The 26,998-nt window shown below is 39.8% G+C and overlaps 1 protein-coding gene across 2 annotated transcripts; it reads right to left on the bottom strand.

The window, feature by feature from the left end:
* Positions 1-20,021: 20,021 nt before the first annotated feature.
* C4H7orf25 (chromosome 4 C7orf25 homolog) lies at positions 20,022-22,869 on the bottom strand. 2 transcript variants are annotated; one of them, XM_057732052.1, is made up of 3 exons: positions 22,609-22,869; positions 21,863-21,970; positions 20,022-21,679 (listed from the first exon to the last, which is right to left on the bottom strand). In XM_057732052.1, the coding sequence occupies exon 3, from the start codon at positions 21,656-21,658 to the stop codon at positions 20,393-20,395; it is 1,266 nt and encodes a 421-aa protein (XP_057588035.1). In that variant the 5' UTR covers positions 21,659-21,679; positions 21,863-21,970; positions 22,609-22,869; the 3' UTR covers positions 20,022-20,392. The 2 variants fall into 2 exon arrangements, with proteins under 2 accessions (XP_057588035.1, XP_057588034.1); XM_057732051.1 differs by lacking the exon at positions 21,863-21,970 and having other exon boundaries at positions 22,609-22,744.
* Positions 22,870-26,998: the final 4,129 nt, after the last annotated feature.

The following is a 26,998-nucleotide window of genomic DNA, read 5'->3' as shown; positions in this document are numbered from 1 at the left end:
TACACTGTGGTTACAGAGCCAGTTGAAAGTGAAGCAACCAGGGATGGACCATCTGCCCTCTCTCCTAGGAGACCAGTCAAGAGTCAATCCAAGAACCACACGTCAGCAATGTTACTGACCTGGATGACATGACAGCTGCTCAGAGTCCAGTGGCGCCACTGAGGAAACACCTGCGTGGAGATTCCATTGCCTGTAAGCACACTCTGCTGCCTGACTTTACATCGGGACTCCTGGTTGACATTCCAGTTTTGTTTTGATTAACCTATTTTTGTCGGCTTTCCTTCTTCATTCATGCACCTTTTTACACTCTGCTTGGCTGCGACCCTACCACCCTTGATAAATATGGAAATAAAACAACTGCTCTGCTGTAGTCAAGCCATTGCCTCACTTGGTTCCCAGAAATTCAATACTGAGTAGGATGTATTAGCATCTCCCATTTGATTTTCTTCCTGAAGAATTTTCATTAGGATTGTAACCTTGTTCTACCGTCATATTTCTTTTCTTTTGAACCAATGTTCTATATCCTAGAAATCATGCAGGAAGAATAAATGTTCCCTACATCCAATACACATTGAGCAAAACAGAAAGAGAAAGGGGCACAGCAGAGAATGCACAGGCACCCTCTTACGGGGCAGAACTAAATTTACTTTCTGGTCCCAACTCACACTGTGCCCATTTGTTTTTCTTTTATAGATGAGGATCACAAGAATCTTCAACAGAAGAAACGCCAAGAGGGCTAGAATCCCACCAGATGGTGGCATCAATAATGGAGCAAACCAGAGCTGATGACAGAGACGTCGAGTCTGAAAACGACACAAAGAATATAAATACTGTGACGTGGCTCCGCCCACCCAAATTCTGCCTCTTGCCAGATAGTTTCATTTCTTCCGCATTATTCATGGTAAAATACGAAACTCAGAATCACGCATCACATCCAAAAATGCTCCGCTGGTGACATTGTATGATTCACTGCTTTTTGTCATATGTGTTTTTAAATAATAAACTGATGGTTATTAAAATCACAGAATATTTAGTAGGAGCTTGTTTTATTATACTTGTATTACCACTTTGATTTAAAAAAGGACTTAAGGTGGTTTATAAGGTGAGAAGGAGAAAGGGTAGACAAGGCCAGAACTTTACCTAGAATCAGAACTGAAGTAGATCTTTGGGAATGAATGCCACGTAGTTCTCCGTGCCCCATCTGGGTGACTCTAATGTGCGTGGCATCTTTCCCACCACCATCTACCCCAAGGGCTCACCTGTGATTGGGCAGAGGTAAAACTCAGAATGTAGTTAACAGACAGCAAACGGCATATGTGTAGATGAACAGTCCTGAAACTGGGGACCAAGATCCACTTGTCCATCTGGGAGTCTTTGAATTGTTTGCCATCAGCATTGTAACTCCCCCCACCCACATACCTGTCCACAAAAGTCCCAACTTCTCCCCCACTCCACACCCCACACCCCCAAAGACACACAGACATATAGGAAAGGTATCCCAAGCCCGTGCGCTCTCCATCACAGACGCTGAAAATCACCCTCATAGAAATTGTTAGGATACCTACCCCCTTTTGGGAGATGCGTGGTCACGCAGTGCCATTCTCAAGGTCCTCTGCTTGCCATGTCTGAATTATTGCCAGAATTAAGAACAGGAGTTAAGGATAGGGGAGTAAGTATTTTAGGATTCAAACAAAAATCAGAAGGAATCAGAATTCTCAGGATGAAACATAGTTGAGGTGCAACATAATAAAGGGTCAAGTGATGCAAAAGAAAGGGTTCCAAAAGTTTGCGTACGCACGCACGCGCGCGCATGTGTGTAGTATACGTAGTATATATAATATAAATGTATAAATTACTCCAAAAAGAGATAATCAGCATGAAAATTCAAAGCAATCTTATGTAAAAGATACAGAAAGCATGACAGCTAGCAAGAACCGATGGTTACCAGGCCTTATGGTGTGCCAGATTCTGCTTTAAATGCTGTCCATACAGCGTCTTATTTCATTTTAATCCTCATAACAACCCTATCATATAGATACTGTTCCTACTTTATAGATAAGGAAAATAGGCTTGGTGAGGTCAAGTCCCTTGCCCAGGGTTCAGGGCCTGCCAGCTTCCCAGGCAAGGTCTGACCATTACCTTGTGCTGCCTCCCAATGGCAAGAGCTGGTAATTACCAAACCTGAACTCTGGCTGTTACTTCATTTCTCTAAAACTCTGACTCCACCTGTAACATGAGATGGGTTGGGCAAAGATGATCTCCAAGGTCCTTTTTTAATCTAGCATTCTTCACTGCACCAGATTTGGGAAAATATGTGCACATGTCAAATCGATTCTTAAGTATCCTGACCTCATGACCAAAGTGATGGCAATTCACTCAGCCTGGAGTTTGTAAATTACACATAATGACTAATGCGGGTCACCTTTGTATTCTTGGCACCGGGAACAGTTGTCTTTCACACCACAGGGTCACAAAAATGACTACCGCATCCTCAGGGATTTGTGTAAGACCATTAAACCACCTCCACACTTGTCTTTTTTGGGGAAAGGAAAGAAAAACTGGGGAAAATGGAGCTAGAATCGAAGTTAAAGATAATTTTTTGAGTTTTCTCTCTTCATTTTATAGGTGATTAAATTAGGCCTAGAAAGGACATTTTTGTTATATCAGTATCGGTATTACCAGTGTTATTATTACTGCTGCCATCATTGCCATCTTCTAAGGGTCCTGCTGGCTGAGAATCCTTTCTCCTTTAGTCTCTGTGAAATATCCCAGGAGAAGAAGCATCAGAGTCTCTTTGCCTTTTTTTCTGAGCTGGAGATTTAGGAACCACAGCCCTCTGTCCACTTTTAGTCCCCACTCCACACACACACACACAACTCATTCAAGAATTCCACCCTTAATCCTTAAATTTTGGATAATTATTTTTCTTAGTGTATATAGTTTTGAAAAAAATTACTTACAAAAATTGGGGGGGTTGTATTTAAAGGAAGAAAACCATGCAACATGTACACATACGTGTTCATGTGTATAATTGCTATGTCTGCGTTGTAGGTGTGTGTTGTGTTTACTATACAGCTCACTGGTAGATACAGTTGTCATCAAAAAAATAAGACAAATGCTCTATTTGAAATTAAGTTCAGTTTGGACTTGTAGTCATTTTTTATGACTCCTTAAACCCTTCTGGTAACATACCCGAGTGGTGGAAGAGCAAAAAAAAATTATTTCCTGAAATGAAATCTTTTGGATTAAAAGTGTTTATCTCCTGGGATAATCTTAGTGTCTAAATTGGAAACTCTTTTATACTGATGTCTGTATTGCTTTCCTCTCAGGAAGATCCAAAGAATCAACCAAAACCCTGGAAAGAGATTGAAAAGAATAGATTGCATCCAATGAAATCCTTTCAAAATACAGTGATATGAGAAGATAATGCCCCTAAAACCTTTATGGAGCTCAGTAATGAAGAAAAAATGGGAGCATCATTCAGTTAGGCCTGGTGGGATTGCTCCCAGGCTCAGAGTCTCCACAGAATCCTCTGTAACTGGCTATAGATGAGAAAAAGAGTGAGAAGGGTCACACAAGAAGTTGTAGAGCCAAGCCTGGAAGTGGTGTATATCACCCCCACCCATATTCCATGGCCCAATCTAATTTCATAGGAGTCTGATAAATGTGCTTCCACTGTGTGCTCAGGAGAAAAAGGAAACAGGCTTTGATAAACATAATAGCATTTTCCCAGTCACACACTACACACACACACACACACACACACACATGACAAACCAGAAGACTTAGCAATACGTTGTAGATAAAAGACTAACGTGCATCATATACAAAGAGTACCTGTAAGTCAATAAAAAAATAGAAAAACATAGTAAGAAAAATGTTCAAAAAAAATGTAAAGTAATTGAAAGCAAATGAAGTGTAAATGGCCAATAAACCTATCAACAACCTCACTCACAATTAAATGTATATTCCTTTAGAATAGTTAAAAATTTTTAATCAGATTTGTTAAAATTTTCAAGAGGTTGTATAATACTTAGCATTGATGGGTATGTGGGGTAAAGAGACTTTAAGAAATGATTTATGCAATTGTAAACTGATGTAATTTACTGGAGGGCAATTTGGCAATAAGTTTCCATTTCAATGTTAATACTCTCAGTTTCAATTTATTTTGGTAATAAAATTCAATTTCAATTTTAATACTTTAATTCTATTGTTAGGAATTTATGTTTAGGGCAAGGTAGGGTGTCCCATTTGCCCAGGACAGTCCAGCTCAACAGGGACATCCCTGTTGTCTTAGCATCTTCTTTTATTTTCAGACGTTTCTCAGTTTAGACAATAAGTTACATGACGCTAGCCCTAGTGATGGACATTTTTTCAGAAATGTTTATAATAACAAAACACTGCAAGCCTCCTTTAAAAATTGCATCAATAGCAGATTGTATCATAGTTCATAAAAATCATGATCTGTCTGTTCAAGGGTATAATAGTGCTCTACAGCGGTTAATGGCAGCCATCTGGAGTCACTTTCCCAACATGCCCTCCTCTAAACCATAGGGAACAAGAAAGAGAGCAAATAAAACACCCATAACCTACTCCCATAGCATAACCTCAATGCAGAGAAGATAACAAACCCCACTTTATAAATGAATGGGGAAATACACACCCAAGGCCAGCAGATTTGGAAGGAACTGCGTGGAAATGCAGAGAGTAGGAAGGGTTTCTGGAGAGAATAGAAACAAGAGAAAACCAGAAGTGTCCATTCCCAACAGTAGGTGGCAGCACTGGGAGCGGGAACAATGGAGAGAATCTGAGACCAGGAGGGTCCCAGGGCTAAGAATAGTAGAATAAAAAAAAAAAAGAGACTTCGCAAGTACTCCTTACTAGAAGCGGCCATACTGAGCAGGCACTGCATTTAGGAGAGTGAGCAGGGCTGTGGACCCCTTGGAGACAGAATCTGATAGTGAAATAGGAAGGAAGCAGCTAATGATAATGGGATAACATTAAAAAATTACAGGAATCCAGAACACACACACACACACGCACACACACACACAGAGCACAACGTATTAAAGAAACTGCACTTACCTATATAGCACCAGCAGAGATAACCCTTAAACTTGAGACCAGAAAACCCAACCAAATCCTTCCCCATCCCTCTTATCCCAGATCTCCAGCTGTTCCAGGAAATTCTAACATATTTTAATGTAAAGAAAAATAATAAAAGCCTAGAATTCATGCAAAGATATAAGACCAAAAGAAGAGAAAATGAAAATCCAAGAATTTTACACCAAAACCCTCCCCCTGCCACTGTGAAACAGAGGAAAATTATAACATAATTTATACTCAAGCATGAAATACAAATAATTAGACTGCCCTTTCCGGTCATATAGGAATAGTTAATATAAGACTACCCCACACTGTAAGCAACTTCAACTGGACAAAAATATATCAAACACCTATACAAAGACATCAAACAGCAAAGGGAAGCACATGAAGTGAGCCACACACTGATTCAGCTTCCTCCCTGTGGTCATTTTCAAACCACCATTTAGGAAATAAGAAGTCGAGTCAAAGGGAGGGTTGCATTTTTGCTGAACAGGTGACTGGAGAGCAGGGTGGTCACAGCCATGAGGATTTAGGGACAGGGTTCAGAGATAAGGCAGCGCAGACAAAAAAAGAGCTCCAAAAATCTGCGTAAACATTCTCCAAGATCTTCACTGCTCTCATGCTCTAAGCTGAGCCATCCTTCTAAGAGATCTATCAGAGAATAATAGTTGCAAAGCAGGAAAGCTGAGCAAGTTCTCAGAGGCTACATATAGTTCGGAAGAAGTAGGCTAAAGATGAAGTCCTTGGTTTCCACCAAAGGCCTTCGCTGCTGTCTCAGGCCACAAGCTAAAGACTGCACCTTAAGAAGAAGGGCTAGGCCCCAGAAATAAGGGCAAAAGTGAAAGAAATACAGCCTATCAAACCAAAACCCAAATGTGGACAGGATCAAGGGAAGTCACAAGTAAATCAACTGCCTACCAAAATTGAACAGTCTTTAGAAGAAGAACATCTGTAACTTACCATCTACAATATCTAGCAAAAAAAAATCAGTAATCACTAAGCTAGTAAAAAGCAGGAAAAAATTACAGAATTGAGAGAAATAATAGTCAGTAGAAACACATCAATGGAAGGTCCAGATTTGGGAGTTAGCAGACAAGGACTTAGTTAAAAAAAATATCTTAATGGATTAAAATATGAGAAATTGTATCATATATCTGTATATGTTATTACATATATAAATAGTGTGTGTTTTCCCTTCTCTTCTTTTGAATATATCTTTTTGGATATATTCATCCACATGCATATAAATTACACATAGAACATTTACCACAGACCATAGTGTAGGCTCATATAGCAAGTCTCAACAAATTTCAAATGATTTAAATCAAACATAACATGTTTTTTCACCATGATGGGGTTAAATGAGTACTCAATAACTGAAAAAAAAATAGAAAGAGAGAAGCAACATTTGGGAATTAGAAAATATTTTGAGCTGAAAAATAAACAAAATACAATAAACCAAAACTTATGGGATGCAGCAAAGAGTGCTTCAAGGAATATTGATGGTTTTAAATACATATAAAAAGAAAAAGATTGAAAATCACTCATCTAAATCTCCAACTCAAGAAATGAGGAAAAGAACAGTAAGGTAAACACAAGGATAAGAAAAGAAAGGAAATAATAAGTGTTAAAGCAAAAAACAATGAAATATAATATGGAAAGTCGACAAAACCAAAAGTTGCTTCTTAGAAAAATGGAGTAAAATTAATAACCCTTAGCTAGACTAATCAAGGGAAAAAGAAGAAAATACAAGTGATCAGTATCAGGCATAAAATAAGAAACATCACATCATCTTACAGATATTAAAAAGATAAAACGATGCCATGAAAACTTCATGCCAATAAATGTGAAATTTCATGTCAATAAATTAGATGACTTGAAAAAAAGTCCTTGAAATCCCAATTTACCACTGGCACAAGATGAAATAGAAAATGTCAACAATACTGAATCTGTAATAATACATATTTTTATTAAAAGAATCTCCCCAAAAAGAAAACTTTAGGCCAGGTGGCTTCACTGGTGAATTCTCTTGAGTAAAAAAAAAAAAAAAACAAAAGAAAAAAAAAAACAACCTAAGACCAGTCATAACCAAACCCTTAAAAGAGAGAGAGAAAATAAAAAGAGGGAACCCATTCCAACTGATTTTATGAGGCCATCAGAATGTTAATTCCTAAACCTATAAATAAGTACATTATAAAAAAGGAAAACCACAGGCTAACACATTTCATGAACATAGAACACAACTTCACTAAATCAAATGCTGGTATATATAAAAAGAATAATACATCTTGACCAAACAGGGATTATTCCAGAAATAAAAGACTAGGTTAACACTGGAAAGCCAATTAATGACATTAAAAAAATAAATGAGAAAAATCAATAAATGAGAAAAAGGAGCAAAATTCAAATAAACCTACAGACTGTTTTTTATAAATTTATTTATTTATTTATTTATTTATTTATTTATTTATTTATTTTGGGCTGCCTTGGGTCTTTGTTGTTGCAAGTGGGCTTTCTCTAGCTGTGGCAAGCAGGGGCTACTCTTCATTGCCATGCGTGGGCTTCTCATTGCAGTGGCTTCTCTCGTTGTGGAGCATGGGCTGTAGGTGAGTGGGCTTCAATAGCTGTGACATGCGGGCTCAGTAGTTGTGGCTCGTGGGCTCTAGAGCACAGGATCAGTAGTTGTGGCACATGGGCTTAGTTGCTCTGTGGCATGTGGGATTTCCCGGACCAGGGCTCAAACCTGTATCCCCTGCATTGGCAGGTGGATTCTTAACCACTGCGTCACCAGGGAAATCCCCAGACTGTTAATAATAAATTTATCAAGGGTGCTGGATACAAGATCATAATACAGAAATCAATTGTATTTCTACATGAGAGTGACGAATGCGCAGAAAATAAAATTTAGAATTACCATTTACCATAGCATCAAAACATATCTATAATTAATCTAATGAAAGATGTATAAAATGTGTATACTGAAAACTGCATAACATTAATGGGAATTTTTCGAATAGACTTAAATAGAAGGGTGTACCCTAATCATTGACTGGAAAACTCAATGTTGTTAAGATACCAATTCTCCCATAATTGACTTATAGATTCAATGTAATCCCAATAAAATCCTAATGGTTTTTCTTTTTTATGGGAGTTGGGTACAAATTGATAAGCTGATTCCAAGATTTATATGGAAACACAAAGGACTTAAAATGCCCAAGGAGATACTGAAGAATTAGAACAAAGCTAGTGCATTTAATCCACCAGATATAAAACATCCTAAAAAAACACAGGAATTAAGACAATTAAGACTGTTACTAGAATACACAAAGAGACTAATATAATAGAAATGAGTCCAGAACAGACACACAAGTCTCCTGCATCTTATTCATAGAGGAAAAATTCCACTGCAATTCAGTGCAAAAAGGTACATGGAGCTGGGTCAATTGGACAGCTATAAGGAAACAAACAAACAAATCTTCACCCCCTACGTTATACCCACCTAATTATAAAAGTTGAGGCAACTTATAAAGAAACAGAGAAGAATATAGAATATCATCATATGAGTAGGCAAATATTTCTTAAACATACCACGGAAACTACTGATAAAAAATAAAATAGAATTAAGTTGGACATCATTAACAGAACTTGTATTCAAGAAACAACACCACAAGACAGTGAAAAAGAAACCCACAGAAGGAGAGGAGGTATTTGCAATACGTTTTAACAACACTCATCTTCAGGATATATAAAGAATTCCTACAAATTAAAGAGACAGACAACCCAATTAAATGATAGGCAAAACACTTGAATTTCATCATAAAAAAATATTAAAGTGGCTAAAATAAGCACAAAAGTTGCTCAATATCATCAGTAAGAAGAATGACAAATTAAAAGTACACCGAGGTAACATTTTCTATTCAATAGAATGGCTAAAATAAAAAGACCGAAAATACCAGGTGTTTGATAGTAATGTGGTATAATTAAAACTCTTACATTGCTTTTAATAGTGTCAGTGTGTACAACCACTTTGGAAATATGCCTGGAGGTACTTTGCAAAACTAAACATGCATATACTCTGCAACCCAGCAATTCCACTCCTAGGTATATGCCTAACCACGTTGAGTGCATACGTCCTATAAAATACATGTAAAACAACATTCATAACAACTTTATGCATAATAATTAAAGGCTGGAAACAACACAAATTTTCATCAGTATTAGAATGAAAGTAAGTCTTGTATCCATACAATAGAGCCCTAAAGAAATGAAAGGTAGACACCTGCACGGGGCGGGGGCAGGGCGCAAAAAAAAAAAAAAAGAAATGAAAGGTAACTACTACTACATGCAACAATATTAATGAATCTTGAGGAAAAAATGCTGAGTAACAGAGGCAGAAGCAAAAAGAATACATAATGTATTATTCCATTTATATAGAATGCAAAACAGATAAGATTTATTCAGGTCAGAATAATGGTTACTTCTAAGGATAGTGGTCCTGATTGGAAAGAATAATTAAATAAGCAATTGGAGATATTAAATAACATCTAAGAAAACAGATAAACAATGAGAAGAAAATAAGAACTGACGTAATTCAGTTAAGAGTTTGAGATAAAACACAAAACATCTCAGAAATAAGATTAAATTTCCAGGTGCCTAGGGGAGAATGGGATGACAAAAAAGTGTATAAGAGATATCACAAATAGAAATCACAAGTAGAAACGGGAAAAGCCAAGAACATGGAAGCAGAGAGAAAAGAATACAAATCAAATCTAACGCAAATACAAGTAGAATACCTAAAGGAGAAAAATGAAATACAAAAACCAGAACTAATATGTAAAACTATAAGAAAGCTTTCCTGATAAAAAGAAGTACTGAATCTACATATTAAAAATTATAGCACATATACGAAAACAGACTTCAAGTCATAAGCAAAGAAATTATTATAATTTATAGAAAAAAATCTTTTGAATCTCCAGGGAAAATAACCAAATCACTTACCAAAGGAAGAAAATCAAGTTGGCATCAGATTTCTTGACCATAATATTTACCATAAGAATATAATGGAGAAAGAGCTAGAAGAAAACAAGAAAAGATAGTGTGAAATGGGGCTTTTATATCCAAAAAATATTCCTTCACATATGAAAGCTACAGAAAAACAGTTTTGAACATGCAAAAACTCAGGGAATATGACCTGTGAGCTTCTTTTCAGGAAGTTGATACCTGGGAAAACTGGTAAAAAGAAATTAGTAGTGAACATTAAATATATTAATTGAAGATCTAAGACTAAAGCAAAGGTGAGAATAAGGGTAAAAGAACAGCATGTAAATATTAAATTATCTGACAAAAACAGCACAACTTAAAAAAGAGGAAAAAAGAAAGAAAAAAGTATAATTAATTCCTTGATTTACTTGTTAATGGGAGTTGGGAAACAGATTATATCATCTCAAGCTAAAAAATAAAATAAAATAACAAGAGCCAAATAGAAGAAGGAGGCAGGGAGGGAAGGAGGAAGGGAGGGAAGAAAGGAAGGAAGGAAAGGATGCGAGGGGACGGGGAGAACTGAAAGGAGGGGATGGGGAGAGAAGGGAGAGAGGGAGGAAGGAATGAAGGAAAAAAAACATGAAATGAATAAAAATGGGTTTCTATTGGGGTGGAGGGAATTGATGTGAGAGAGAGAGAGAGAGATGGAAACAATATTTTTCTGGTGACACTTTTATATAGTTTTCACTTTTGAACCACATACATTTATATATTTTAAAGAATAAAATTAATTTTTAAAACTTTAAAATCAATTGTAAACTGATACAAGTGAAACTAACTAGATATGTAATTAGTAACATAACTCCACAAGGAAAAAAAATAGCTATATGAATTTAAAACTGTACTTTAACCATATCCCTTTAATGAGCTATGAGGACAAGAACTACAAAGAAATATTCACATTTATTTAGAGACTTTATTATAATCGGTAATAACAGAATTTTGAATTTTAAAATGTATATTGTAGCATAAATCAAATAAGCAATTTTGTTAGGAAAAAAGATCTGCAGAGCAGGAGTTTGAAATTAACATTAAGTAAAAATCTTATAATGTTAATTTGATGCCATCAATATAATTAATTACTTTGAAATATATAAACATTTTCATCTTTATGCTTTGAAAGGGCTCAAGAGAAATGTCCACTGAGTAGCAATGAGTAGCCCTAGTCATCAGAATATTATTTTGAAATGTCATTGGTTGTTGTTGTTGTTTTCTCATGAGCACAAATGCAAATTCTTCAAAAAAAAAATTAGCAAATTGAGTCCAATAACATAAAAAGAATTATACACAATGACAAAGTGGGATTTATCCCAGGTGTGCAAAGCTGGTTCAACATTCAAAAAGCAATTAATATGGGACTTTCCTGGTGGCACAGTGGTTAAGAATCTGCCTGCCAATGCAGGGGACACAGGTTTGATTCCTGCTCCAGGAAGATCCCACATGCTGCAGAGCAACTAAGCCCATGCACCACAACTACTGAGTCTGCCCTCTAGAGCCCACAAGCTGCAACTACTGAAGCCCACTCACCTAGAGTCCATGCTCCGCAACAAGAGAAGCCACTGCAATGAGAAGTCTATGCATCACAATGAAGAGTAGCCCCCGCTTGCCACAACTAGAGAAAAGCCCATGTGCAGCAATGAAGTCTCAATGCAGCCGATAAATAAATTAATTAATAAATTTATTAAAAAAGGCTTACACACTACTTTAAAACAAAACAAAAAGCTATTCATATAATCTATCAATAGACTAAAAAAGAAAAATCACATGACTATATCAATAGGTGCAGAAAATTCATTTAACAAAATCCAACACCCATTTATGATAAAAACTCTCAATAAACTAAAAATAGAGGGGAACTTTCTCAACTTGATAAAGAATATCCACAAAAATCCCACAGCAAACATCATACTTAATTGTGAGAAACTCAAAAATTTCCCACTAAGATCAGGAACAAGCTAAGGATATATCCTCTTCTTTTCAATGTCATACTGGAAGTCCTACTTCATGCAATAAGATAAAAAAAGGAAATAAAAGGTATACAAATTGGGAAGGAGGAAATAAAACTGTCCTATTTCTCAGATGACGTGTCTACATAGAATATTGGAAAGGATTAGCAAAAAAAAAAAAAAAAGACCCAGATATTTGCTGTCTACAGGGGACACAGTTCTGCTTTAAGTACACACAGAGACTGAAAGTGAAGACATGGAAAATGATACTCCATGCCAATGGAAATGAAAGAAAGCAAGCACGGGTAGGTACACTCATATCAGACAAGATAGACTTTAAGCCAAAGACTGTAATAAGATACAAAGAAGATCGTTAGATAATGATAATGACATCAAGAGGATATGACAGTCACAAATATGTATGCATCCAGCATAGGATCACCTAAATATATAAAGCAAATATTAATGGACCTGAAGGGAGAACCAATCACACTCTTTGGTATTTACCAAAAGGAAATGAAAATTTATGTCCACACAGAAACCTGCACATGGATGTTTATAGTAGGTCTGTTCATAATTGCCAAAACTTGTAAGCAACAAAGAGGTCCTTCTCTAGATGAATGGATAAACTATGATATATCTAGACAATGGAATATTATTCAGGGCTGAAAAGAAACCCAGGATCAACTCATGAACAGACAGGGAGGAGCCTTAAATGCCTAATACTAAGTGAAAGAGCCAGTCTGAAAAGCCTGGATGATTCCAACCACATAACATTCTGAAAAAGGCAAAGCTATATGAGCAGTAAAAAGATCAATGGTTGCCAGGAGTTTGGGGGAGGTCGGAAAGAGAGACAAATAGGTGAGACACAGGAATTTTAGGGCACTGAAAACAGTCTGTGATACCATAATAATGAATATATGTCATGATACATTTGTCCAAACCCATAGAATATGCAACACCAAGAGTGAACAGTAATATAAACTATGGACTTTGGGCGATTATGACATGTCAATGTAGGTTCATTAATTGTAACAACTGTACCACTCTGGTGGGGGATGATAATGGGGGAGGCCATGCACATGGGTGGCAGAGAGTATGCTGATCCTTGAACAGCACATGTCTGAACTGTGCAGGTTGACTATGCAGGTTTTTTTTCAATAAATACGGAAAGCAGTACTACACAATCTGCAATTGATTGAATCCCCAATTCAGAACCACCTATATGGAGGTCTGACTGTAAAGTGATACGTGGATTTTTTACTGCTTGGGGCTCAGCACTCCAACCCCTGCATTGTTCAAGGGTCAACTGTCTACGGGAAATCTCTGTACTTTATTAATCTCTGTATCTTTATCCTCTCAATTTTGCTGTGAACCTAACATTTCTCTAAAACAAAGAAAGACTTAGTGAAGCCAAGCAGGATGGTGTGAGGCTCCTGGACACAAAAGTCTTTTCATGTGCCCTGTTTCTTGTTTATACAAAATAGGCTTCATTCAGCCTCCATGACCCTCCCTGAGTTCCAAAGGGCAGGTTCAAATAGTTGACAATCAGGGAAATGAGGGATTGCGGAGACAAGGGAGGAGAAGTCAAGAAACAAGAATGCAGCCTTGGGACAGGGTCCTGGTTCCCCCTAGAGGGATACACATGACAGTATCTTTGAGCTCTTCTGCAGAACTAAAACCCCCAACAAATAGAAGATGTTGACTACTTGATGAAGCATTCTCCATTCCAGAGAGAAGGTCACAGAAGCCCATCACAAAACCACTGGACACTCCCCCTGCCACCCCCTTGATCTTTGGAGTGAAGGAATGCAGGCCCTGCAGGCACCCTGATCCTTATCAGCAGCCCTGTCCCTTGACCATAAGACTCCTGAGACACACAGTTTTGAGGGCATTAGCCCGCCTTTGCCTGGAAAAACAATAAACCTATTACCTTCTACTTCACCCAAACTCTGTCTCCAAGATTCAGTTTGGTGCCAGCATACAGAGGCTGATTTTCAGTATCATTAGTAAAAAATAAAATAAAATGAAATAAATTATTATAAGAAAAAAGAAGTGTAATTAATTTGGGCACATTTAAACATATGAGTCCAACATGGTACTCACAAAATAGAATCTCCAAAAAATTCATTGCTGTTATCGAAGGTGAAATTTACACCAATCTTTTACTCTGAAAAATCATTAATTAGAGAAAAGGAATTAAGGATATCCTGCCATTCAAGAAGGAACTGTATTTCTGAGCAACCAAATGGCCCCAGCTCATAGGGAAAGCTCTGCAGTACCCTTATAGAAAAATGATACCTAATAAGTGTAAAGGAAATGGTAGAAGTGGGAAAATCACCATATTTTCACTCTGAATGAAATAATTGACTCAAGGCTATAATGATCAATGCATGCTAAAATCATTAGGTGAAAGGACAATGGGAAACTGAATATTCACATGCTGCAAAAGTATTATTTCATACTTGACTTACTCGTCTCAAGGGGAAAAATATCACTTTAAAATGGAGAGTTCTGGCTGTCACCACCTTATTCAAAGGGGCAACACTTAGCATTACTAACAGGGGAACAGCCAAATATGATATGACCCTGGTGTACGGCAAATGAAGAATTTAGTATCACCTGTAAAACATTTAATCCAGCTTTTAGATCTCATTTCCAGTTTACAGGAAATAAAATTTACCACCAGAAACAACTACATAAATCGAGAATATAGGATATCCAGTAAGACAACTGTGCTGGTATCTTCAAAAGCCAGTCATGAAAGAGTGATATTATGTGTTAAATCAAAATAGAATTAAGACATATTAAAGCCAAATGTAATGCCTAGTGTTTGATTGGATCCTGGTTAGAACCCCTGACAACAGAATATGGACTGGGCATTAGAGGCTGCTCAGAATTATTGCTGATTTTCTTAGGTGTGCTCATGGAATCATGGTGTAAGATTGTTCTTTCCGGAACTGAATTCTGAGGGAGGTATAGGTAAAGCATCATGGTGTCTGTAACTTTTTTTAAAACATTTCCGCAAAAGAAAAACTTAAATGGGGCAAAATAATAACACCTTTTTTAACCAAGGTGATGGGTACATGAGTGCTCATATTCTATTCTATTTTTCTGTATGTTTGAAAACTGTGTTTATTGCTTCTCTCCCCATTTTGTCTGTTCTTCCTTTTGGGGACAAATAAACCTCAACGTCAGCTAGAAATATTTTCCTACACGTGTAACGAAAAGCCAACTCCAATGACTTAAATAAATCGGGGTTTTATTTTCTATCAGCAGGAAGTCCTGAGGGAAGTTTATGTCAGCACCAAGGTCTATGATGTTCCCTCAGCCTCCCTCTTGTGCTCATAAAATCACGTTATTCAGAGTCACAAAATGGTGATTTACCCCACTCTCCTGCTTCCTTTACACACTAGCTAGCATTCCTCCATTGGGCAAGCCTGGCCATTGCCCGCGTCGAACCAGGAAAAAGATGGAAGGAAGAGAAAGCAGCACTAACCTGTGTCTCATTGGCAAGGACTTCAGCCACTTCTGGATAAATGTAAGGCTGGGGGAGTAAGGATGTGGGTACTTCTGGCCCCTACAGGACAGGCGGGCAAAGGCAGGGAGAACTGGGACGAGGCACGGTGCGCGGTCCCTGCCGTGTGCTGTGACCTTTGTGGACCTATTTGTCCTCCAGGTCTCAGCCTCTTGGATTTCCCATCCTTTTACCTCTTTGCTGCATTCTGGGAAATTTATGAAGAGCTATATTTCAGTTCAGAATCTTTTCTTTGGTTTTGTCTGATTGACTTTTTTAAAGTTCTTTTCTGAACTTTTCATTTTAGTGAGGCTTTTTCTATTACTGGAAGCCTTGATTGCTTGTATTCTCTGCTTATGGTTTCCATTGCTTATTTTACCATCTTTAAACATTTTTTATTTATATGGAGATGGGTTTCTGATTCCATGATGGCAGGTGGGGGGTGGTCTTGCCCGCCAGTGCACTCCTGGCCCTTCTCTCCTTCTGGAAACACAGAGTCACTTATTGGACCACCTGGGATGCTCAGCTCCTCTCTGCCCTTTTCAGCTTGGAAACAAGCTTCCCACAAATGAGGTGTTCTCTGCACTAGACATGCTCTCCCATCATACACCCAGCACTACTTGTGCCTGGGTGGGTAGCGTCTGCCTAATCCTGGGGTTCAGCCCACTTTTTGCAGATATAAACCACATCCTCCATCTTAGCTACATGCAATGTTTTATCGCAGATGGTATTTTAGCCTCCATCTGACGCTTTGACTATTCCTCTTTTCTTAATAATATATGTGGGGAACACGTCGAAGACCCCTATATTTATATGTCAGATTATTTTACTATGATCTTAAGTTGTTGAGGAACTTTGCGTTGCTGACTCACTGGTGGTGGACGATTTCCTCACATGTTTTCACCGTGTCTCACTCAAAGCCCATCCAAGCAAAGCTTCATTTCCACTGGACTCTGTGAAGCTTGGGAAAATGAAGTGTCCCCCAAGTCATGAATGATGCCATGCGTATTTCTGTCAGGTATCTGAAGGATAGTACTTACCTGGAATCTGTTTTTATACTAATTTTACACCCCTGGGCCTTCCCCGTGATGCTCCTAGCAAAGCACAGACTGGGATTGATTTCTCTCAGGCTTATTTTCTTCCACTTAGAGCCACTGGAGTCCCATTTCCTTGCTGTCATCCTGGGCAGTGTATACAAGACCCTTTTCCTCAGGGATTCCAGCCTTTCCAAGGTTCTGGTTTCATGAAGAGTGGAGTCTTGGGATTACCTCTTTATCTCAAAGTAGGCCTCATGCCTCCAATTCTATCCCAACATGGGGGTTAATCCCCAAGTCCCTAATATTCAGGTGTGGGGGGGGGGGGCGGGTTCATCTCTGCCTCTTTTCCTCTGGGAAACAAGATTCCCAAAGGGTGAGGTGTTCTTTGCCTGGGATCCATTTTTATCTGGGATGTGTGTGTCTCTACTCTTAAACTGAAATTTTTAGGCAGCTTTCTTTTTCAGGATATTTTTAGTATCAGGTATGCTTATATTCCACAAAATGAATTTGAAAACAATCCCTATACAGTAACGATCTGAGACAACCAGGCAGCAATTACACGAATTAAGATACAGCCCCCAGACTGCAGGCCTTCACCAGGGCCCTGTCCTCAAACAGGAGCAGCCCAAGTTTGCATCTGGGGCAGGGGAGAGTGAGTAAACAGGAACACCACAGCTGACCACGCTAAATATTTCCATCCCACTTACGGGGTATTAGCTTTTTTTTTTTTTAATTGAGGTGAAATTCACAAAACATAAAATTAACTGACTTAAAGTGAAAAATTCAGTGGCTTTAGTACATTCATAATGTTGTGTAACTACCATCTTTATCTGGTTCCAAAACATTTTCATCACCCCAAGTTATTTAGGGTAGAATTGACATGACATCTATTCATTAATTTAATAAACACGTATCAAGTGTCTGTCGTGTGTCACACATGATTTGCCCATATTACCTTTTAAAGCAAGATTATTTGAAATTTAAACATAAGCAAAATCTAACTCCAGGAAGTTAACTGGACCCGTAAATCTTTTGGAGGTCATTAATGAACAATTTTAACAATCTTCTCAATGACTATGGGTTAGGTAGGTTTTCTAGTTCTTCAATTTTAACTCATATTTCCTAAAAAAATCATGTTTCATTGAGATTTCTAAACTTATCAAAATAGTATATAGCTATTGTATATTTCCCTATAATTAACTGGTCTTCTCCAAAGCTGTTTTATGTTTCTTGGTCTTACAGCTCTCTTATGTTGTGCTTCCTGGTTTTTATGCTTCCCTTGAGAATTCTTTTGACTTATCTTCTCTCATATGGACCACATTTATTTTCCACTCTTGCCCCTCACTTGAAAGTGACTCAACTTGGTTTCACTTTTAGTATCAGTTATATTTCCTGTTTGATACCCACAATTATATTGCTATTTTTCAATGGCATACTGTGTCTAACATGACAGGCACTTGATAAATGTTTATTAAACAGATGAATAAGTATCACGTCAATTCTGCCTTGAACACGTCCAGCATATACTATGTTCTACCATATTGCACTAGTTGTCATTATAAACCCATCCTTCCTTCCTTGAATTCTTCCTCCACACTACAGGTTTTTGTCGTTTTCCTAAGAGATCTGATCATGACCTATCCTTTCTTAAAAATGGTCAATGGTTCTCTAATGACAAACTCTTCAGAGAACTTCAGCTGCTTTTCTAGCTTCACCTCCAATTTTATACACCGTCTACATGAGCCTGGACTCTGACAGACCCTCAGATTCACACTTCTGTGCTTTTCCAATCTACTCCCTGTATACTTCTTGTCAAATCTCACAGCCAAAGCCCTCAGAGGTCACTTCTTCTCTGATTTCCTGTCCCCATAGCATGAATTACTCCCTTACTCTGTTCCCACAGTCTTTTTTTTTTTTTTTTTAAGAGACGGGGTCTCGCTATGTTGCCCAGGCTGGAGTGCAGTGGCTATTCACAGGCGCGATCCCACTACTGATAAACACGGGAGTTTTGACCTGCTCCGTCTCCGACCTGGGCCGGTTCACCCCTCCTTAGGCAACCTGGTGGTCCCCCGCTCCCGGGGGGTCACCATATTGATGCCGAACTTAGTGCGGACACCCGATCGGCATAGCGCACTGCAGCCCAGAACTCCTGGGCTCAAGCGATCCTCCTGCCTCAGCCTCCCGAGTAGCTGGGACTACAGGCGCGCGCCACCGCGCCCGGCCCCACAGTCTTTCAAACATAACTCTTTTAGAAAATTTAGTACATTAATTATACTTCAATTGTTTACCTCCATTTCAAACTTAGAACTCCTTAGAGCAAAGAGCAATTACTCATCTTTTGTACCAATAACTGTTATAATGCTTGGTACTTAACAGTACCAAGTACTTTAGTAACTTAATAGGTGTTTGAGAAGGCCTAAATCCAACTTCTAACACTGTTCCAATGAAAGTTAAATCTACCTCTCTACACTAAAATGGAGACCCAATCACAGCCTTTTCTCCTAGGAAATGTGTTGAGTTAGTAACAGAATCTATCCCAAGAGAAACCCCCCATACACTTAGTTCTGCATTTTATTTCAGTGTTTCATGGGCCCCGACAATCAATTTCCTCTTACTCAACATTGTGGCTGGAAATTGAAGTTTCCCTACTCACAAAACAGGGACTGGCACAGTAGAGAGGCCAGGCTGTGGGAAAACAAAATCAAGAGCTAGCACTGGCTTCTACACTCAGCACAAGTTAATACTTCAGCTTTAAGACTCAATTCCCAATTTTTAAATGTGGTGAATACATACCTACTTTGCTAATTTGTTTTCCTTGCACATTCATAAAACACCTAGCATAATATGGACATAAAAATTTCTTTTTAATTACAACTGTGTCATGAAACAGGCTTGGACTCTCCCTGCCACTATTTCACGAGAGAGATGTAATGAAGTAATGCAGCTGTCCCTTGCCACTTGCAAAAGGAACCACAAAAGAACTATTCCTAATCCAAATACTGGCAATGTATGGGCTGTTTATATTTAAAAGTAAAATCTGAATTATTTTATATAATTCTCTTTCAATATATTCAAATTAATATTTAACCTTAAACATCTTAGGTTAGTAGTAGTGACTTGTCTCTCTTTTCACAATGGTGTATCAATAGATATATGGGACTTCTGTGATGAGAATTCACTTTATTTCCTTCTATATTAATTAATGTACTCTTTGTAAACATACCCACCAGACTGCACCTGACAAATAGCTATCAAATAAGTGTCTTTTCATTAATAACAGCCATAACTTTGGAATCTAAAATTAATTGTAAACTATTAACTCCCAGCCTCAACTCATATCAATTGCAAAATCAATATAATGAAAAACAGGCTTCAGAGGTTTCTCCAGATATTTAATGCAAGATGCAATGCAGCCAAGTCCAAGAAATGTGATTACCATTAGGGGAATTGCCCTACTAAATCAAACAAATCAAAGTATTATGATACAGCTACAAGCCTTATAGAGATGTATTTCTGTTCTAATTACCAGTTTGTAATGTAATGTAACCAGTTTGATAAATAAGGTTGCCTCTTGTGCTTTTTCTACTTTAGGTTACACACTTTATAGATGAGACACAATCAATTTGACTGGTTTAAGAGTTCTAAGTATTATTTTTACTACAGAATTTTTTTTTTCCAATTAAGATGGGGAGACACAGCCTTTGGTATAAATAACTTATTTCCATGACAATATTTAAAGGATATCATCAGTGTTCATTGTCAGTTGTGCAGTCTTTTGGTAAGGGGGTAGCTAGGGCCTCTTTGCTCTCAGTAAGTGCTCTGGGCTGATGGATAAACACACTAAACTTAACACCCTGATTGTTGGCAGCTCTAACAAAACCACTATTGGCAGTCATTGTGATGGCTTTTAAGGTGTCTCCCGTCCCAAAAATCGTTAATGAGCGGCTGTTGATTTTTGAACTGGCCACTAGTTTCAAGGCACGCTCAGAAGGCTGGTCTGGGACCACGCTAACACGCTTAATTAGCATAGTAGCCCGCTCTCTCTCTCCGGGTCCTCCTAAGGTATCTAGAATAGACTGAAAGTCCTTGACGGCAGATTCACAAGCAAACAACTCCTTGTCTTTCATAAATGCCTCCAGCTGTGGCAGAACCTGCTCCTTCCTCTCTTGCTCTGCCTGTTCAGTGAGCACTTTTTCTCTGAAGATAAAGTGGCAGCCTCCATAGCTGAGGGCAGATACATATGTGATTAAAGTAGTAATGTCCAGATTGACTCTCTTGCACACGTCGACCTTGATCTCCGTTGGAAATGCGACACTTGCTAGGATGTTTTCTCGGTCTACTCTGGTCACCTGCAAAAGTTCGGGGCCCTCATCATCTGATTCACTCTCACTGGGCTGGAGTTCTTCAGGATGCTCTAACAGAGAGTTCACTGCTACGATGTCTCCCCTCACAGATATCCCCATTTCTTTCAGCTTCTCGGCCATGGGGCTAGAGACACTGTTGTAAAACGCAAAGATGATGTGAGGGTTGCTGTACTGCACTGGTTGCTGGTGACTGGCCTGGAGGAAGTCTTCAGCTTGCTCAATAATGCTTTTGTCACCATACTGGCCCCTGCCCAGCCAAATGTTATGCAGAGCTTCAGCCTTGCGGCCAATGGCTTTCACCCAAGTATGACCACCGTTTGCAACGACGTCCACCACAAGGGTCTGCTTTTCGCCCAAGGAGTCTGTGTAACCGAAGACATGGAGAACACTGACAACTTCCTCCAGGTTTTCTGCCGATTCCACGATGGCTCTTAGGTGTGTGAGGTTAGTGCTCTGTAAATGGGACTCCTTAATAGCTACTTTCCCAGTTTCTACCTTCTGTAAGAACTTCAATTCTGCCTTCAGTTTGCTGCACAGCTTGGCACCACCTTCGATGCCACCTTTTCTTGATCTGGAAAGTGATTCTGCTCTCTTGATCAGTTCCTTGGCTATGGCGATTCGTTCACAGAGCATAGAGTGTGCAGACATGCTGACAGCATTATTCCTTTCCTACCAAAAGAAATAAATCAGCGGCAAGCAAGTCATCACTCAGGATTACAAGACTTCAATCTAACAACAAAGATTATGGACCAAGTCTATGAACCTGGGATTCTACGTGTCTGATTCTGGAATGACTCTCTCCTCTGAGAACTAAGGAAAGGATGACAGCTATATTTCTGAACTCCTCCTTACATACGTTGGGTTCCAACACTCTTTACACCTTCACTTCTTCAGCTTGAAGGTCACAGGATCCACAGTATACCCTGGGGTTAGGATAAAACGCAGGGGGTTGCCTACCTGCTACATAAGGAATTCCCTTAGCAGCAGCCTTACTATTTGTTGAGAAATCTTAGCAGGAGGCTCAGAATATCTAGAAACAAATGATTACAATAAAAATATCCACACAGACTAGCTAGTTAGCAAACTGTCCAAAACAAGAGGCTCTCTCCTAAACTGACCACGCTCAGCCTTCCATGAGTGGGTCTCCTTCAACCTGCTGCCTCGTGATGTCCCAGGGGCACACGGTACACACGCCCAGGAATGAAGACTGCCTCGTTCCTGCATGTGACGTCAATCCAGCCTATTTCTAAAGACCGAAGGAGCCCACCAACTTGGTTCCCGCTCCGATCCGAAGAAACAGCCCGAAGATAAACTCCACGAAGCAGCCCGCGGCGGCCCGGGCGGGCGGCCCTGAGGTCGGCGGGGCCTTCCGGGCGGGCATCCGGCCCTGCCCGGTCTACCTGCAGCGCTGGCCCTGTCGGCCAGGCTCGGGCTCCAACAGCCCCCGCGGCCAGCGCCGGGGTGGAGGCGCTGGCGGAGGGCACTGGGCAGTTCAGCGGCCGCCACCCTCCCCGCCGAACCGGCCTGCCCCAGCCCCCTCCCGGCCTCGGAAGGGGCGCCCAGCTCCCCCACCCCTCGCCCCTTCCTCGGTTCCTCACCGGCAGCGCCCTGGACCGCGAGAGCGAGCAGGCGGGCACGTGCGCGCGAGGCCGGCACCCGTCGGGAAACCTCACCGGGCAGCCCCCACCTCACTCGGGCCTCCGCCGCTGCTCCGCCTGCGCGAATCCCGCCGCCTCTGGCACCTCCCACGTCACGTGGCCCCGCGCCGGGTGACGCCGAGACCGCGATTCCCAGGCGGCAGCGCGGCCTCCACATCGGGTCTGACGCTAGAGCGGCGGCCATGTTTGTTGAGGGCACCGGCCTCTCCCACTCCCGCCGCAGGGCGAGCGCGGGGGCGCGCGACCACCCGGCCCCAGGAAAGGGGCGGGGCGGAGCTCTCGGGGCCGCGCCTGTCCCACTGCACTGGGGCGCCGGCCGCGGGATCCCTAGGGTGCCAGGCAGGCTGCACCAGCACCCTAGCATCTAATCCTAGACTTTGCCTGGGGCTGAAGTCACAGCGTTTTGGTGAAGAAAACCTCCCGGTTGCGCCCACCTCCCCTACTATGGCGAAGTACACCGTTTTGCTATCAAGCTCAAACTCTTACTGAGTGCCGGACAATGGCTGTCTTAGAAATAGTTTGGCTCTTTTTAACAGAAAACTGGCTGGAGACGCTTGTCAAAGGTTACACAGTTGGTTAAGTGCTGGAGCTGGGATTTCTGACTCCAAGCCAAAGCATCATCATAGGCTCTCCATAGAAAGTGTCATATTAGAAATGCGCTGCCTTTCTAAAGAGGACAAATGATCAGTGGCTTCTAAAGGCCTGGGATATCTGTTAACCTTAGTAGTGTGTCCAGAGTCACCCATAAAGTAAGGCTAATTTTAAAAATTAAAGAGGACTTTGAAGTTGAGCAATAATAACACTTACTCAGTGCTTACTATATGGCAGGAATTATTCTAAGTGCTTTTCACATATTTATTCAATCCTCTTGGCTTAAAAGATATATTTTAGAGTTAAGTCCGCAGAGAGGTTATTTGAAGCCAGGAAGCCTGTGGACGGAGTAGTTAGCAGAGAGAAAACCCCGTCAACTGACTGACACAGCAGGACCCCAGAAAGGCTCTGAACTACAGATGCCCGGAAGGGAGGGGAGCAGTGAGGCAGGACTGAAAATGGGCATTGCTTAAAACACACACCCAAGTCCTCTCTCCTGTCCTGTGAAGCTGGGGCTGTTACCCCTCCTTCCCCAGGCAGAAGTCTAGAGTTTATAATGTTGAAGATAGGGAATCAGAGGAGTTCCAGACACATTATGAAAAGAGTTCAAGTTTTCGTCCTGAATAGTAAAATGCTGTTGGCCCCTTCTCTGCCCCTCACAAAACACTGGCACTCTTGTCCCACTCCCCTCGTCACCCTCTCCCCCAAATCCTATTTTTCTCTGGAGAAATAGATCAAATGAAAGACCACAGAGAACGTTTATAGGTGCTGATGTTCAGCATCCCCCAGCAGGTAGGTTTGGGACTCACAAACACAGCACTTTCAAACATTTTTCTGTTTGGAATCTAAATGAAACAGAAAGCAGAACAAAAAAAAAAAATTTTTTTTCCTTTTAAATATCTTTAACTAGCATCCTCAGATAAAAGATATTTCAGCCATAAATCAAAAGAATTTTTTTTAAGGGGAGATAATGGAGTACAGGAAAGAGTTCTTCAAAATTAAAAAATACCCCAAATCTTAAAAACATCAATAGAAAAGTAGGAAGTGTGTGTAAAAATCTACTAAAAAGTAGAATTAAAAAAACAGGTGAAAAATATAGCAAAACAAAAGGGTCCAGTATCCAATTAATAGGAGTTTAAATGTGGAGACAATTCTTTCTAACCTAGAATTTTTAAACCCAACCAATCAAGAGAGAGGAAAAGAAAAAGTTTCAAAGATGCAACCAACTTGGATTAGAACAGGAAGAGAGGGTTCCAGGAAACTTCTTGGAATGGTGCTGGGGGAGAGGGGGTTTGAAGGGTTGGGTGAGATGTTAGATTATCTATCTATCAGGAAAACTTTGCACAGGGTTTTACAGTCCTGATGAGGGGAACTGGCAAGAATTAGTGACAGCTACAGAGAAAACAAAGCAAAAAAGTGAGGAAAAGAAATCACAATGTATTTACATACCCATAATAACACTGTGATCTAATTAAATTAAAGCAGAGGTGAAGTGAGGGTGGTATAAGAGTTCTAAATTCTCATCTTGCAGAATAAAATGTTTATATGATGGCTAAACTTCAGGAATCCAGAGATAACCATAATAAGCCTACTGTTTTGAAATACGGGAGTACCTGATGGAATACTTAAAGGGTAAAAAGTGATGAAACTCAGAGACAAGGCCTTTGATCAAGACAGGCTCACTCTTAGGAAGCTATCACTTATCTGGCAGCCAAGTATTGCTGGCTCTAAAAGGTCCCTGAGAGCAGGGTCAAGGAAGGAGTCTGAATTGAAGGAACCGTGAGGCAATGTGACATTAATATGGGACCACCAGACTGGGTTTCAGGAAATTAGCATTCTAAACCAAAGGAGTTACTAACTCTTACATGTCCTAAGGCAATACACTGAATATCAGCTTGTGTTTCGTTACAACAGGCACTCAGAGCTTGCCTACATGAGCAAGGAGACACCTGATAAAGAGGTGAAGTTAAGGACTTAGAGGTGGCAGTTTCAGCCCATGAACATAATTGAGCAATAGATGAAAAATCCTTTGATCGCCCTTCTCACCTCATCAGTGCCCAATAACTCAGCACTTGATAATTATAAAGATCAATATTACTTTTCTTCCTTATTCCCTTTCTCCTTTTCAACTCCCCCCCACCCCACCCCTGCCCATATACGAATTTTAAACATTTCCATGTTTCACTGCTAATCATTGTTTTACAAACTTGAATTCATGGTTCAGTGAGGAACTGGAAGAGAAAGAACAAGTGGAGGCAAATATTTGAAGAGAGTACACAAAAAAATTGAACCAAAAATGGAGAGGGGGATGTATATTAGCAGCATTATGAAACTTAAATAAGATTAAAAGCTAGAATCCACTAGCTAGAAATGACTGAAGAGTTTGAGAACATTTAGGGATGCATGCAGTGGGCTGCCAGACCAAAAAACTGAATTTTCCAAGAACTGGGACAAAAGGGAACAACTTAAAATTAAGGTCAATGAAAAGAACAAACTGAGAACCAAGGGAGATGTGTTCTAGGCTGCTTCAATTGAACTGGGCTTTGCACTTAATGGGGCAAGAGGAAGAGTAGAGACTCTGGACACAGATCTGCTTCAGTGTTTTTTTTCCTCCCTTTATTCCACAGGACTGACTGTTAGCACTCAGTAAGAACCTACACTTGCTTTCTTTTTGTCCCAAATAAAAATGCCTTTACTCTTCCCTTCTTTGATTTGTAGAATTTTTACATTCCTCTGGTTTCTTAATATTGGACATCAGAGAGAGCCTAAGCAAATTCAAAGGAGCTAAAACTTATGGAGTACTTAACCATTAACCTTGCCAGGCCTTTCACTTGCACAATTAAGTTTAGTCCTGAGAAAACCCTCTGATATAATTACCTTGTGCAGTCAGTCACTAGGCCAGTTAAGTGAGAGCTGAGATCTAACTCCAAAACCAATCCTTTTTAACACTAAGTCCTCTTTCTAGCGTGCTGGATTCACAATGTACCAAAAACCAACAAGTAGAGACTGTTATGTTAAATGAGGCCTTCAAGACAAATGTCTAGAATTAGGTCAAACTGGCATCTCCAATCTCTCATCATAATGCTTCAACCACTATAGGGGTATTACAGTGACAGTGGGTAGAACTGGGAACCCTGACAAAGCTGCTCCAAGATAAGGCTCTTTCCTAAAGAGCCTAAATCATAATCAAGATCTTTTGATCTTTAAATCCATTTAAGACACAGAAATGCCCACAATCTCTGTTGGTAAGAACAGTGACATTCATAAACTCTATGTTCTGTGAGCAAGACTAATGGCATTTCTCTTATCCGACGATGCCTTAAAAAACAAAGAAAACTAAGTACTATGCCTTCATATATAATGAAAACAGGGTTCAGATACCCCATTATTTGCTTGCTTCTATGAGCCTTAATTTACAGTGAAGGTTCTGATTACACTGAGATTATATGAACAAGGGAGAGACTTAAGCCATAAATTTGACATTTAAGTATTAGTATTTTATTTGCAGCACTTACATTCATCCTTCAGTTAAAGAGATCTAGCAGATTCTAGGGGGCTCTTTTTAAATACATTTGCCTACTTGTGATGGAAAAACCAACAGGAACTAGCACACCATTTTTGATGTATTTATATAATATATCTCCTATAGGAGACTGTTTGGCTTCGCCCTCTTGGCAGCTCCAGTGTAATCTCACAGAGCATCCTAGGGTTTCACTGATCCACACCTACTGATGCCTGA

This window comes from Hippopotamus amphibius, chromosome 4 (assembly GCF_030028045.1).
Source record: "Hippopotamus amphibius kiboko isolate mHipAmp2 chromosome 4, mHipAmp2.hap2, whole genome shotgun sequence".
NCBI lineage: Eukaryota > Metazoa > Chordata > Mammalia > Artiodactyla > Hippopotamidae > Hippopotamus > Hippopotamus amphibius.
Note: the sequence above shows the minus strand (reverse complement) of the source record. Positions and strands in the feature narration are given on the sequence as shown.